Source organism: Colias croceus, chromosome 25 (assembly GCF_905220415.1).
Source record: "Colias croceus chromosome 25, ilColCroc2.1".
Taxonomy (NCBI): Eukaryota; Metazoa; Arthropoda; class Insecta; order Lepidoptera; family Pieridae; genus Colias; species Colias croceus.
The window spans coordinates 5323640-5338174 of record NC_059561.1 but is presented as its reverse complement, the minus strand read 5'-3'; the positions used below and the strand labels follow the sequence as shown (position 1 = coordinate 5338174).

General features: G+C 33.8%; 1 protein-coding gene across 1 annotated transcript; it reads right to left on the bottom strand.

Moving 5' to 3' along the window:
* On the bottom strand, positions 1–2249 carry LOC123703279 (defense protein 3-like). The gene is made up of 3 exons (XM_045651231.1): positions 1866–2249; positions 1300–1497; positions 1–314 (listed from the first exon to the last, which is right to left on the bottom strand). Exons 1-3 carry the CDS (start codon positions 2207–2209, stop codon positions 110–112), a joined length of 747 nt encoding a protein of 248 aa, XP_045507187.1. The 5' UTR covers positions 2210–2249; the 3' UTR covers positions 1–109.
* Positions 2250–14535: the final 12286 nt, after the last annotated feature.

Genomic DNA, 14535 nt, shown 5'->3' with positions numbered 1-14535 from the left:
TCGCCATAGTGGCGGCAAACATCGACGATCATATTTTGTTGGTCCAATGCTGCCCATTGTAAAGAGGGCCATTACATTCACATTTTAAACTACATCTACTAATAGACATTTAGAAATATCTAGAATACGTCATTCCAAAAGCGGGCTGCCAATTGCTCTTCGGTATATACGGTGATATGGAACGCGTGGCTCCAGCATTGAAGTCCAAGGAACTGGTGGGGTTTCTGAAGAGGTTCACGTTGCCCATCGCGGAGTAGTCGGTTCGCTTCATGAGATCTGTGTGCGCGACGCCCAAGGATGCGCCAACTTTGTTGCTGGAATGATTAGAATTCGTTATAAAGGATGTAGAAGTACATCAAAAAGCACTCGTGTTTTCGTATACTTTTGTATTATGACGTAGGTACTACTTTGTTTTTGCATAAATAATAATTTGCTTATATCGAAATATCACAATCACAAGTTAAATAGATACTTATATAATAGTTACTATCTATTGGCTACTCCATTCAGTGTAAAAGTAGATAGATAGGTAGGTGAGAAAATCGAAATTAGGCATCGTGGTTGCATACTATATGTATTTAACTTATAGAATAAGAACATAATGACATAAGACAAAATTGGGTATCTATATTGCTAATCTTCTTCTTTGTCGATTCACTCTTGGCAGAGTGGTCGTGGTCACGTTGAGACGTCCACATCGGTGGTAGAGGCGGACACAGCTTTCCGCACGATCTCCCGCCATCTCTTCCTGTTACTAGACTGTCTGGCGCAGTCTGATACGCGAATTCCTACAGCAGATTTCACTTGGTCGGTCCAGCGCATTGGTGACCTGTCGCGCGATCTGATTCCTTCCACCTTTCCTTGTACCACTAGCCGCTCAATGGAGTTGTTATCTCGCCTAGACACGTGTCCAAAGTATTGCAGTATGCGTGACTGTACTACGGTCGATAAACGCTGTTTGATGCCGAGCTCTTGGAGTATGGACTCGTTGGTGCGAAACTCTGTCCACGATATCCCCAGCATCTTCCTCCAGCACCACATTTCTAGAGCATTTATCTTCCCTTTTTCCAACTCGCGCACTGTCCACGTTTCTGCCGCGTAAAGAAAGAAAAAAAAAAAAAAAAAAAAGAAGAAGAAGAAGAAACTATGCTATAACTTGCTAATCTATGATAAGCCAATCTTTCAATTAAAAGCATGGCAAAAATGTAGCATCATTACATCTCATGGAAACAATTTCTATCTCGATCGCTAAAACACCAACTCAAAACTACCAATGCAAGAAACTGCTAATAAACTCACTTGTACATGTAGTCCACACCACCTCCATACGTATTGAAGTTGGGTATCACAGGGTTCTTAGGGAAGGTTTTAGTCGCGAAGGCATTAGCGCTCAAGTCATGTTTGTCATTATGAAATAGGTTCACCTTCCCTGCACCTGTCAACTGGTCTCCGAAATCTGGGATGTGCTTGCCTGTGATACTTGCGCCGTGGCCATTTCTGAAGTTGTAAAAAGAAATAAAGTTGAAGTGGTGTAAGAGCTGTGTTTTATTGTAAGCGAAAAGTATAATAGTGTTACAATTTTTTTACGTATCTAGTTACGTAATTGATTAAAATAAAATTTAGATTAGGTAAGGAAAAAATTTTAACTTTACAGACTTGCCATTTTTTGTAATATAAGTATGCATCAAAATTAAACAACCATTTGTCATTCGATTTCAAATAAAATTAAGAAGAGAACCGAAGATTGAAATATGATTCCGATTTCAATATCTAAAACAATAGGTATACTAAAAGGTATACATAAATTATGTGTACGACACTACATACATAATAAAGAACTTAATTATAACAAAGATACTACTTACATATTATCCAAAGCCAGACCAGCCGATGCGGCGCCAAAACCTCCATCTTTAGCTCCATATATACCTCCAACACCACTCAAAATATTCTTATCATTACCAGCTAGGGGTATTTTTGCCATCACATTAGCAGTACCATCAGGGTTCGTATTAACTGAACCACGCACTTGCCGAGGGACTCTTCTTAACGTATAATATATAGGTCTTACACTCTCAAGTTCCTTTTCGAAGTAATAGTCTTCCAAATCGTCATTTTGTAGATTCAATTGCTCAAACTTACTTTCTATGGGGATCTGGCGGGAATACGCGCCGATTATTAAAGTCAGTGCAAATACTTTAGCGAACATGTTTGTTGTTGTGGTTTATAGAACGGGAATGATAAGTGATTACGAGATCCAGTTGTTTATATAGTTTGATGTGCGTCTTGAGGAAACCCCCGCGTGATGAGTCAGGCAAAGCTTCGTACACAAAATGTACGTTTGTAGTACGTTTGGGCGTTCCACGTTTTATCCATCTTGTTTATGTGATACTAGCGGTCCGCCCCGGCTTCGCCCGTGGTTAGTACATCTTTCGCAATAAAAGGTATGGGTGTTCTTTGTCAGGGTCAAAAGATTATCTGTGCCAAATTTCATCAAAATCGGTTGAGAGGTTTGTGCGTGAAAACCATACATACATACATACATACATACATAATTATGTACGAACCTTTCCTCTTATAAAGAGGACCTTTCCTCATATTAGTATAGATTACTTTTTTTCTTGAAGTGAAACTTCTTTAGGCGCGTTGAGAGTAAACGCGTCATGGCAATATCGTCGCATCATGGTGTACGGCGATGATTTTTGAATCTTTGAATCTTGCCAAAGAAGTTTCGCTTCTGACACGTGTGCTCGACACACGTTTTTTTTTTATTTAACGTGATATATTTATAACTATTTTGCCCATCAATCTCTGGTAGCTGGGCTGAATTGAATGTGAAATGAAGATATTATATAACAGGAGTTATAGAAAACAAATCATGCTACTTTTTGGAAAAACGCGATGTAAACATTTATGAACTGCAATTTGTGGGTTAAATTCTGGGTACCTGTATGATGGTAGATATTAGCTTAGTTTTAACTGTAGACTAGCAAATAACAAATACAATATAGTTATGTTACAATAGTTAATAATATTTTTTTAAAATTATAAATTACAAAAATATATATTTAAATTGCTGTAATAATTTTCACATTCGTTGATGGCGATTGAAAGATATCTAAAAAGAATCGAATTATCGTAAGTATTAGTTTTTATAATGATTAAACTCAATATTTGTAAATCATTATTGCAAGTACACATATAACTAACTATGCTTATTGTTTATCTACCTAGTTACGTAGGTACCTACTGTTTCTCTGAAACAATTAGCTATGTACCTAATTAGATTGAATTTATTTGTTTTATACAATTTGTTTATTTTTGAAGTTGTTATTAAAATCGGCTCAGTGATTTCAAAGACGCAGAAAAAAACTTTAGTTTATGTAGGTAGGTAACTAATCTACAACAAAAAAATGGTTTAAAAAAAGATATGGTTTCTTAAACGAATAGGATATTAAATTTGGTTTAAACTTTAAATTTTAATAAAGTGTAAAAAGAACATCATTTCTCTACCTTTTTATTAATGTTCAAAACCTAAATAAAAATATTTATAGATATTCATCAAACCGAACCTATATCCATTGGATAATCATAGTTGGTAACCAATGCACAAACCATCTTTGAATCTATATATATACTAGCGGTCCGCCCCGGCTTCGCTCGTGGTACATATTTCGCAATAAAAGGTAGGTAGCAGCTAGCTATGTTCTTTCTCAGGGTCTAAAGATTGTCTGTGTCAAATTTTATCAAAATCGGCCCAGCAGTTTATGCGTGAAAACCATACATACATACATACATAATTACAAACCTTTCCTCTTTATAATATTAGTAGATATAGATTAAATACGAAACTTTATCAATCACATTAGCAAGGGACTTTATTCATATCGTAAACTAATTATTTTGACCTCTCCCCTAAGATACACAGTGAAGTCCCGTTATCATAGCGTTTAATTTATACATTAATTAATTAATTATTAAACATACCACAAACATAGTAGTTACTAGCTATCTACAGTAATGCTAATATTGTATGTGTACATACCTAATATTATAAATTCTAAAGTAACTCTGTCTGTCTGTTACTCAATCACGCCTTAAGTGAACTTACTGAACAATTTGCATGAAAGTTATAGAGATATTTTGATACCCGAGAATGGACATAGGATAGGTTTTATCCCGGAAATCCCACGGGAACGGGAGCTATGCTGGTTTTTCTTTGATTGCGCGCGGGCGATGCCGCGGGTGGAAAGCTAGTAAATAATTTTGGAATTTTTTTCGTAATTTTAGTTAATCATTTACCACTTTTAACTTTATAATACCAATCAGGCTATGTTGTGCTAATGTTGCTTTGATTTAACACTGTCCACTTCCGAATTTTATTTAGAAATTAGCTATTACACAATACCTACACCGTACCTACACGTTTAGTTATAGTATTTTTCCAGAAAATTTACGAATTTTCATATGCATATCTACTATAGCTTCAAGTTTAGACAGTCGATAAAATATAAGAGACTAGTGTAAAAATTATCGTGTTTCAAATTCATAATTCAACTCATTTTAATTCCTCATTATCGACATATTGCTAATTTTCTACATTATTTTAAATCCTATAATGCCTATCTCTCACACCTTACCAAAGCACACCCACATAGCTGATACGAAATTTCCAAACCAAACATAAGGAAGCCCGTTCGGAACATAAACTAGTGGCGAGTAAACAAGACTCCCTGGGGATGCTAAAGTTTGTTTTCGAGGTATTAATATACCTATGCTTTGATGTAGGCGAAATTAGATATTGTAAGAGTATCTTGTATGGTTAGAGGATAAAAATAATATTGTTAGTTAATCTGGGTGATAAGGAATTATCAATCAAACCCTGTTTGCTTAATTGAATGTAATAAAAGCACAATCTTTAGTAGGTAGGTACCTACTTAGTTACTTATTCGTAATATTATTGAAAAATAAAAATGTAAAAGTACATATTTGTGTTAATAATCACTCACTCCTTGCCGATTCCGGCTACGGCGACTGCTAATAACTTACGAATAAGAGGTAAAAATTCTGACATGATTTATTCAGTCTGTCCAAGATCACGCTCGTTGTAGTGTTCGAATCGTAGAGATATATTTTGTAAATTTGTATAGCGATATATAGTTAAATAGCTTTCCACCCGCGGCATCGCCAGCGCAGTCAAAGAAAAACCCGCATAGTTCCCGTTCCCGTGGGATTTCCGGGATAAAACCTATCCTATGTCCTTTCTCGGGTATCAAAATATCTCTATACCAAATTTCATGCAAATTGGTTCGGTAGTTAAGGCGTGATTGAGTAACAGACAGCACAGACAGAAGTACTTTCGCATTTATAATATTAAGTATGGATATATCCGTTAATAAGTACTTAATTTCTTGCATGAAACTGTCCATATTAAAACAGACTTTACCAGCATCTATTTTATGTGTAAATGAGACGATATAACTAAAAAATAATAAACGAAATACTCATATATTAAACCAAAAAGTATAAGCACGTTATATAGACAACACAGTAGCTTTAAAAGCTCTATCGGAGGAGCTATAAATTACGGCTTTGACGGAACACCCCTACTACAGTTACAAAATATTAAATGGAGTCGAGAATTATTCATAATTTGCATGCTGGATGAGTTAAAGTCATTAATTAAGTAGGTATTAATGCTATTTCTAAATTACGCGATAAATTGCCTGTAATCTTAAGATGTTTTAAAAATTTTCTTTGGCTTTGTGATACCTAAAACAACATTAATTATTATCAATAGGTAAAGATAACTTTTCAAAATTGTTTTATGTCTTTTGTCTACCTGTCTGACGGTCTTCAATTTAGAAACATACGCAATGCAAAACTATTGCGTGATGATTTCACCGATATATCGACATACTAGAGCCTGTGCCAGAGCCCTTTTTAGTTAAAATGTTTATTTCATACATCATGATAAAAAACACTACCTACTCTGCGGACAAAGGCGGACGGAAGTCAGTATATAACGTAGTGCATTATTCTATAATTAAAAAAGTCAATTTTCTATAGTAGAGGTGGATGCACGCTTCGAAAGGCAAGTTTTTATGTCTGCCTCTGACCTGGTTTCCAAGAATTTAATCTGGAAATTGCTTGCTTAACAGATCCGATCGATTGACGTGAACAACACTGCTCCGATAATGTTGATTTTATCCAATTTATCAATCTTTCTAGTCATAGACATAACCTGGGATACTTTAAACGTATATTTATATAACTCTATGACTTAATTTTGTTTATGGTGTATTATTATTATAGAGCCTCAATGAAGTTTTCCAATCACTAACTAACTAAATGTTGTTAATATTTTGACTAGGCAATTTTAAGTTTTGTATAGGAAAGTGACCAGTCACTGACAATAATGGCAATTTTGTTATAATAGCTACAACGGCCACAAAAAATAATTGAGTACCTACTTAGCATTATAAAACCTATGTTTATCACAAATGTTTATAATTCAACCGCTATATTTAACATCCATTTACAAACATCAACAACCCTTAAACATAATTTAACAATCTCTAGCATCTATTTATTTTTCCCAACGCAAATTGCCGCGCTTTTTGAATTTATAGAACACAAAAGCACAACGCTTTGCCCGCGCAGAATATGAATTGATACAGATAAAAAATAAACTGCAACAGTTGAAAACGGTCTAATAATCTAGTTTTATGCTGAGGCGTACTCATGAATATGCAGTATGTGTCCGCTAGAAGATATTAATTATGCACGGTTTGCGTCCTCTCGCGTTAAGAGGACACACACACTCGCTGTCATGTTATGTTTAGCGACAAATTAAGGTGGCATGAGAAATGGAACGTACAATTACGTTATAGCAGAATGAGGTGATTTTGCTTCTATTTGTTTTGTTTTGTAGAAAATTATGATTATTAGTGTTGGTTTTAATTATTCAATTACAGGACTGGATTTTTATTATCTAAATTTATTTTTCATTTAATTGGATGCTTATTACAGAAAAAAAGATGTCATAATATGTTAAGGATTTTCTAGATAATCGAGAATTTGTGTTGTAAGAGTTTGTTTGCCTCATTTTTTTTATTGGTAATAAATATGTATTTTTTTATAATCCGAGACCCGAGGTACCTTATAAGTAGTAATACTTCTAAAATATAGTTCTAAAGAGCTAGCGCGCAAGAGCAACTTTTGTCTCCGCAACTATTTTGTCTCTCCCATCACCTCTATGCTCTATGGGCTAGTAAGAAATTAGTGCGCGCACGTAGCGACGCAACTTCCTATAGAGTTAATGGGAGAGACAAAATAGTTGCGGAAACAAAAGTTGCTCTTGCGCGCTAGTTCTAATACATCTAATAAATTTTCCGGATTTTAATCAAACTATACCGCTTGATATTATACACAATTTTATAACCGTTTTGCATTCTCCATTATACAGTACACACGTTATCATAAAAAAATTCTTACTTTATATGTAAATATTCACCACTCGTCCTCCCCTTAACACACTGTGTACCCATGGTTTTAAGCTCAGATTTTAACCGTTGCAAAACTCCAGCAAAGTGCTCGTGGAGCGAAAAAAATAGTCGCGTCGTGGCTTATAAAATTTTTACGCTGCTGTGCCTGTAAACAACGTATGTATTTGGATATTTAACGTAATAGTACCTACATAATATTCTGGTTGTATCATGTTTTTTTCCTTAAAACCTTTTTAGTTACCGTATTAAAATAGCGTGTTTTGTTCTGTTTTGTTGAACAAAGTCTTTAGGTAATGAAGTAGATTAAAACCGCCCTGCATATTAATATTTAAGATATAATCTATAATAGCTTTAACTACCTAATATTTAATAATATAGGTACCAATAATATTATGTACTACCTAATTACCTATGTATAGCTCATCAATCTTTTTGGAATCTATAATCGGTTAACCACATTTTAACCGTATTTGCTTGGTATTTGAGCGACAAAATATCATACTTATACACCGCACACGGCTGTGCCATTAGGTAGTCATAGGACTATCAACACAGTTATTTTTAAATTTGACCTATATAAATTAGGCACCTACTCTACCAAAGTACTTTGCTAGTGCAGTAGGACACAAAGCCTGAATATATAATTTAATATTAATACACTCAAAAATACCGTAGTTAACTCTCTTTGATCGCACGGAATGGTTCGACCATACTAATATTATAAATGCGAAAGTAACTCTGTCTGTCTGCCTGTTACTCAATCACGCCTAAACTACTGAACCAATTTTCATGAAATTTGATATGGAGATATTTTGATACCCGAGAAAAGACATAGGCTACTTTTTATCTCGGGAAAATGACGCAATCCCGGAAATCCCACGGGAACGGGAACTATGCGGGTTTTTCTTTGACAGCGCGGGCGAAGCCGCGGGCGGAAACCTAGTTTCGAATAAAGCGAATTCGCATTGAAAGCATTCGCGTAATATTACAAAAATAACTTTCACCTAATAGTACCTAGTTAATAGTTATTTTCTCATTACTTATCCAATTAAATCATCCTTACTTCTAACGCCTTCTAATCCAAGTTACCTAACTACTAAATATTATATAGCTACCTACTTATATAATATTTAAAATGCGATACAGGTATAGCGCCCGGAAAACTTCTTGACCAAAAAGTAACGTGGTATCGCATCAAGTTTTAGTAGGTACATTTTTATATGCGCAAGCTTCCCCCACCGGCCACCACGCTACTTTTTGGCCAAGAAGTTTGCCGGGCGCTTATATTGAATACCTTTCACTTTTTTGTACCTAGGTAGTTACTATTATGAAATCTATTCAAAACCTTTTTGATTCCGCGGCAAATGACGTAGAAATAACTTCTACGTCATTTGCCACACACACACATCACATCGAAAGATCACACGTTATAAATTCTTCTGGAACATAAATTATTGGATTTGTGTTCCGTGAAAAATGAAAATATGTTAACCAAATACCTATATGTAACTAGGTACTTTTACAGCCCTACCTAGTACAGTATTATATTATTATCTGTGGCACTAGGTATTAACTATTTTTTTACAGAAATTGTGTAACGAAAAACCATTGGAAAAACCTCACGCTCCCCACCCCGACGGGCACGAAGGTGTGGCTTGAAGGCATGCTATGCTATGCATTATGCAATAGCTTTACCGCGGCAGTCCCCGTCCCCCGAGTGCCACACGTCTATTTTAATAAATTAAAATTTTGCCGCGGAATATATTAAGATAAAAATAATATCTAGCTGATAAGATTACTTGAAAATTACAAAACAATGAAAGTAAAGAGACTTCTTTTAATAAATAACATATTGTGTTTAATATTTATGTTTCTTTTACATTAAAATGGACCGATATAATATTTTGAAATAGGTAGTTAGGAAGCTAAGGAGTGATATAGGGTAATTTTTATTGTGGTGAAACATTTCATTCCATTTAGCAATTTTCATAGACTACATGGGTAAAAAAAAGTTTGTTTATTGAGCTCCAAACCCGTCATGAGTTCATCTTGCACACAGATCTTGCATTATTTGTAAAGAACATCGATCACAGAACATACCTCTCTTTATATGTTCTGTGACATCGATAATAATTGAATCAGATGTACAATACAATATCTACCAAGAGACTTAACTTTAATATCTTATTTAAATTAGGGCCAATCTTTCAATCCTTGGTTAAAATTTATCCGTCCAATAATGTTTTACACAAATATTTTAAAATGTCACCTGTAAACTGTCACATACGGGCAATTAGAATACATTTTTGAAATGGTAGTTTAATATCTTATTCAATGAATAAGTTTTAACCAAGGATTTAAAAATCAGCCCTTAATATTATAATAACAATGTTTATCAAAGAAATAGTAATAAGATTTCAAATGTTAATAATCAAATAATTGTAATAGAACCTTAAATGTTTATTTTCCCAAAATGAAATACCATTAATTTATGTAAGTAATTTATTTATTTATAAAACATAGTTACTTGCACTTCAACTTAATAATCAGATAAAAAATATAATGATAGCAATACAAATCAATCCAATATTTAGATTAACTTGTAACATTGTTTTTATTAATTTTACAATAATTAATTATTTAATTTTTATTTGTAGAATTAAGAAACAAACTAAATGTTTACAATAATTCACAATAAACTAATATTTAACAAAAAAGCATAATACAGTTTGTCATTCAATATTAACTACTAAGAAACTAAATATTTAACACTTAACTAAAAAAAACCTTAGAGCTAACGTTTCTGAAAATTTTAAGTAACTGCACAATCTTTTTCTCTCCTACATTTAGTTTGAAATCTATGACAATTTATACAATAAATATCGCCATGTTGAATTGGTATTTCATCATCCCCTTCCTTTAGCGGCACACGCACCCCACACACCAAATGTATAACTTTTTTACAAAGATCGCATTCATTTTTAAAGTTAAGTATATCTTCGTTGCAAATGTGGCAAATTATACATCTAGGATTATCTTCTGTTTGTAAATCAGTTACAATATGACAGTCATTTGAAATCTCATTGTACGCGCCAAGTTTTGGTTTATTTATCATGTCCCTAAGAATGTATTTGCCAAACAATTTCTGTGTTGGACATTGACCATTTTCCATTAAAGAATTCAAAGTTTTCTGTACAAAGAAACATTTTGTCATAATATTAGTCGCACATTCAGTCAATATCATTTCCTTCAACAAAACAAATGCTCGGAGACTCTTTGGATTTGGATCACTTTTGGACCCTGTTTCACATTTAAATTTCATTACAGACTTCACATATTCCAGAGCAGAGTTGAAACTAGGCACCATAGAGGTTATGACCTGTACTTCAGATGGTGGACCAAAATCTGTGAATATTTTCATCAACTGCGCTCCCATATTCGGCACTAATAAGTTAGCCAACACTCTTAAAATTACATATTCCGAATTATTATCAATATAAACTAACAAATATCTATAAGAATTTGTACCAACAATATTCTTTAAATCCAATATATCTAACTGTGCTGTGAATTTATCATTGTTCCTGTAATATTTGTCCTCAACAGTTTCTTCTATTTTATTACCGCAAACATTGCAACATTTTGTGAAATAACGTAGACATTTTGTATGGAAAATGTAATTACTATCAAGCAAATCTAGCATTTCCTGGTAGTTTCCGTGTTCAGTAGCGTGGATATGAGCTTCAACGAAAACGTCAAAACAATCTTCAAAAGTAAGAACTTCAATCGTTGATTTAGAAAGAACAAGAGTGTTAATTTGGTTTATTGCTATAACCTCATATTCCGTAAGTTTTTGTTTCATCTCGTTGACTTTTACACTTTTAGCCGTAGAAATTAAAGTTTCTATCATTTCTCTCTGTTTTTCCCGAGTCCAAGGGTCTTGACGATTTATTTCAGTCAAGAATTCGTAAAAATAAGAAAAATATTTCTTTCTTGTAGTATCATAATCAAATTTTATCAGGTCACTGCGAGGTTGGGCTGATATTTTGTTAAATACTTTAGTTGTTATCTCCATGGTTTGTCTTAACTGTAATACTACTATTAGTACATTTTACAAAAACTAAACAATATATTATGTTGGTTTATAAAGTGCAAAACAGTACCTAAGCGCGGCAATATGGTTTCTCAAAACTGAAACGTCAAATTCAAAATTGACATAATATTTTGAGACTTGACAAGCACAGATAACTCGAAATTGGCAAAGTCGTATGTCTATTGTCAAAGTCTATTAGATCAAGAGCCCACGACGGCCAGACATTCCTTATTTTAGAAAAGTTGAAAGTTTCTCTGTATAATATGTCTCCCATACAGACAAGAACGACCAGCGACTATCAAGTTTGGGTTGTGGTTACTTTGGCAGAAAACGGGTAGTAAAGGTGTATAAAATAGTACCTAACTTTCATTATACACACACATGACACACACACACACATTTCATTGACACAATAACTAAAAAGTCATCGAGATACCTGGAATTCCATCAACATATTAAGTCCCCGTATAAGATAAGTAATAACTTTATTACTCAAATTATACTATTATTTTTTAATAATTAATAATTATAGTAAACTACCTAATGTTTTAGTGGGTTATTTCATATTTGATACACTTTTAGGTAGTAACGTTAATTTGATGATATGTTAGTTATTTTTTAAATGTGTCTGGCTAGATGTAAGAATCATGAAAACTGTCCGGCTCTTAAGGTAACATCTTTTTATAGGTCCCCAAGTAACATATTATATATAAAATTTAGCTTTTAAACTATAATGAAAGTTAGGTACAATTTTATACACCTTTACTACCTGTTTCCTGCCAAAGTAACCACAACCCAGACTTGATAATCGCTAGTCGTTCTTGTCTGTATCGGTGACATAATAATAAACAGAGAAACTTTCAACTTTCCTAAAATAAGGAATGTCTTGCCGTCGTGGGCTCTTGGGTTATATTGGGTGGTTTAGTGGGGCCGAAATCAAGTACAATCTCAGAATTCTCAGATCAACTGAAAAATTTCAGATCACTAGTAGCCTTATGTACTACGGAAACCATTATAGAAATCTAAATAACAAGACACTAGAAGTCGTAAGCACGCGTGACCTTGTCGCCACTCAGGTGACTTCCAAGCCTCCAGTGCGTTCGTCGTTCTATTCAGTTGCAGTTGCTCTCGAGACGTGCGTGTGTAAACATAGTGTGTTTCATCATTTCCCATTGCGGAAATTCATCCTGCTATACTAATAAAGGAATAACATTTCATCGGTAATTATTTTTTTTTAGAAATAATGCCGTTTTTCCTTAAAATTAAAGAATAATAATTACAAGTAATACGAATGTCACCATAGAAATCTAAATAACAATTTTTAGAGACGTCTCTGACGACTCTAAAAATCGAAATCTGATATCTAGAATCGAATGCATTGATTACTTGTGAATAAATATCACCATAAATTAATAAATGCGTTGTGTTTATCTAATAAAACAGAATTTAATTTATTATTCTTTTAATCACTATCACTACATAGTATAAAACAAAGTAGCTTTCTCTGTCCCTATGTCCCTTTGTATGCTTAAATCTTTAAAACTACGCAACAGATTTTGATGCGGTTTTTTTAAATAGATAGAGTGATTCAAGAGGAAGGTTTTAGTATATAATTAGGTTTTAGACAAAGTGGGCGAAGCCGCGGGGGGTAAGCTAGTTATTTATAAAGTTAACTATAAAGTACACCTGAATAAACGCCTGTCTTGTCTTATTTTGCTCCTTAAATTTTATTACGAAAGAAAAAATATTACTGGGACAGGGTTTTGCCAGATGAATTTTAAAATTGACATGTTTTTCAAGTCCGATTGACAATGTTTCAAGTCCGTATCGATTATTTATACCAGATTACCTCTCTACGAAGATAAAATTGAAAGACGTCAAAATATGTTACCTATTAAATTGGCTCCACTACAGGGGCTCGGACGTTGTATAAACGACGCGACGTTCGACCCAACTACCCTCACTTTGCTCATAGTCGTTGACTTGCTGCGATTTGTTATCAACTACACTTACACTTAACTGTGTAGAATCGCAGTACATTCTTATTACATTCAAACTGATATTTAACCCGGCCCCTCGCGTGTTATTTCCTGTTGGAAATACTGTTGTACATACTAAGTCTACAGCTTATATGCAGTACCTACCAGTGTTTTCACATGATTCACCGTATCACTCGTACTAATTAATAATGTCGATGTTTCACATCTGCCAGGCGTCCCGTGACATTTAAAATGTCAAGGTCGCGTCATGGCAATACCGTCACGTCATGGAGTACAGCGACGATTTTGATTATCTTTCAATCTTGCCAAAGAAGTTTCACTTATGACACACGTGTGCTCGGCACACACGCTCTTTTTCATTAGGTACTTATTTTCCTCAAAATTGGAAGGTACGAATTTTGTACCTACTTTATTTTGTAAGATTACAGTTCAAAACACTAATCAATCATCTTGAAGGAATTTAAAAGTTGACTGGTTGTAGGCACGTTGTAGGTACGATCCATCCTTGGATATACCTACTTGGAAGTTCACCACTGCTCAAATGGGAACGGCAGCATACATGATCAACACTTTTTTTCTTCTATTTTAATTAAATGACAAATCAATCGAAATTCATTACATTTTAAAGAATAATCTTTACATTATGTAAACGTTATCGAGTATCGTTCGATTCATTTTATTAGTTACGTTTTAGTTACCACAATTTTCCATAATCCTATACAGTATACACATTGCTCAGACAGTTGAAATCATATTAAGCAAACTAACTTCTCTTCTAGTGGAGGCGCTTCCTTTTCTATAAACATCGAATTTAAGTCGCTGTATCGAATTTAACTAAAGAATTATATGGATACGATGTTTTCTATAAGAATGAATATTGCCTGAATGAAAGACAATTTTCTGCATTAGGGCAATGAAATAATAGTTACAGTCA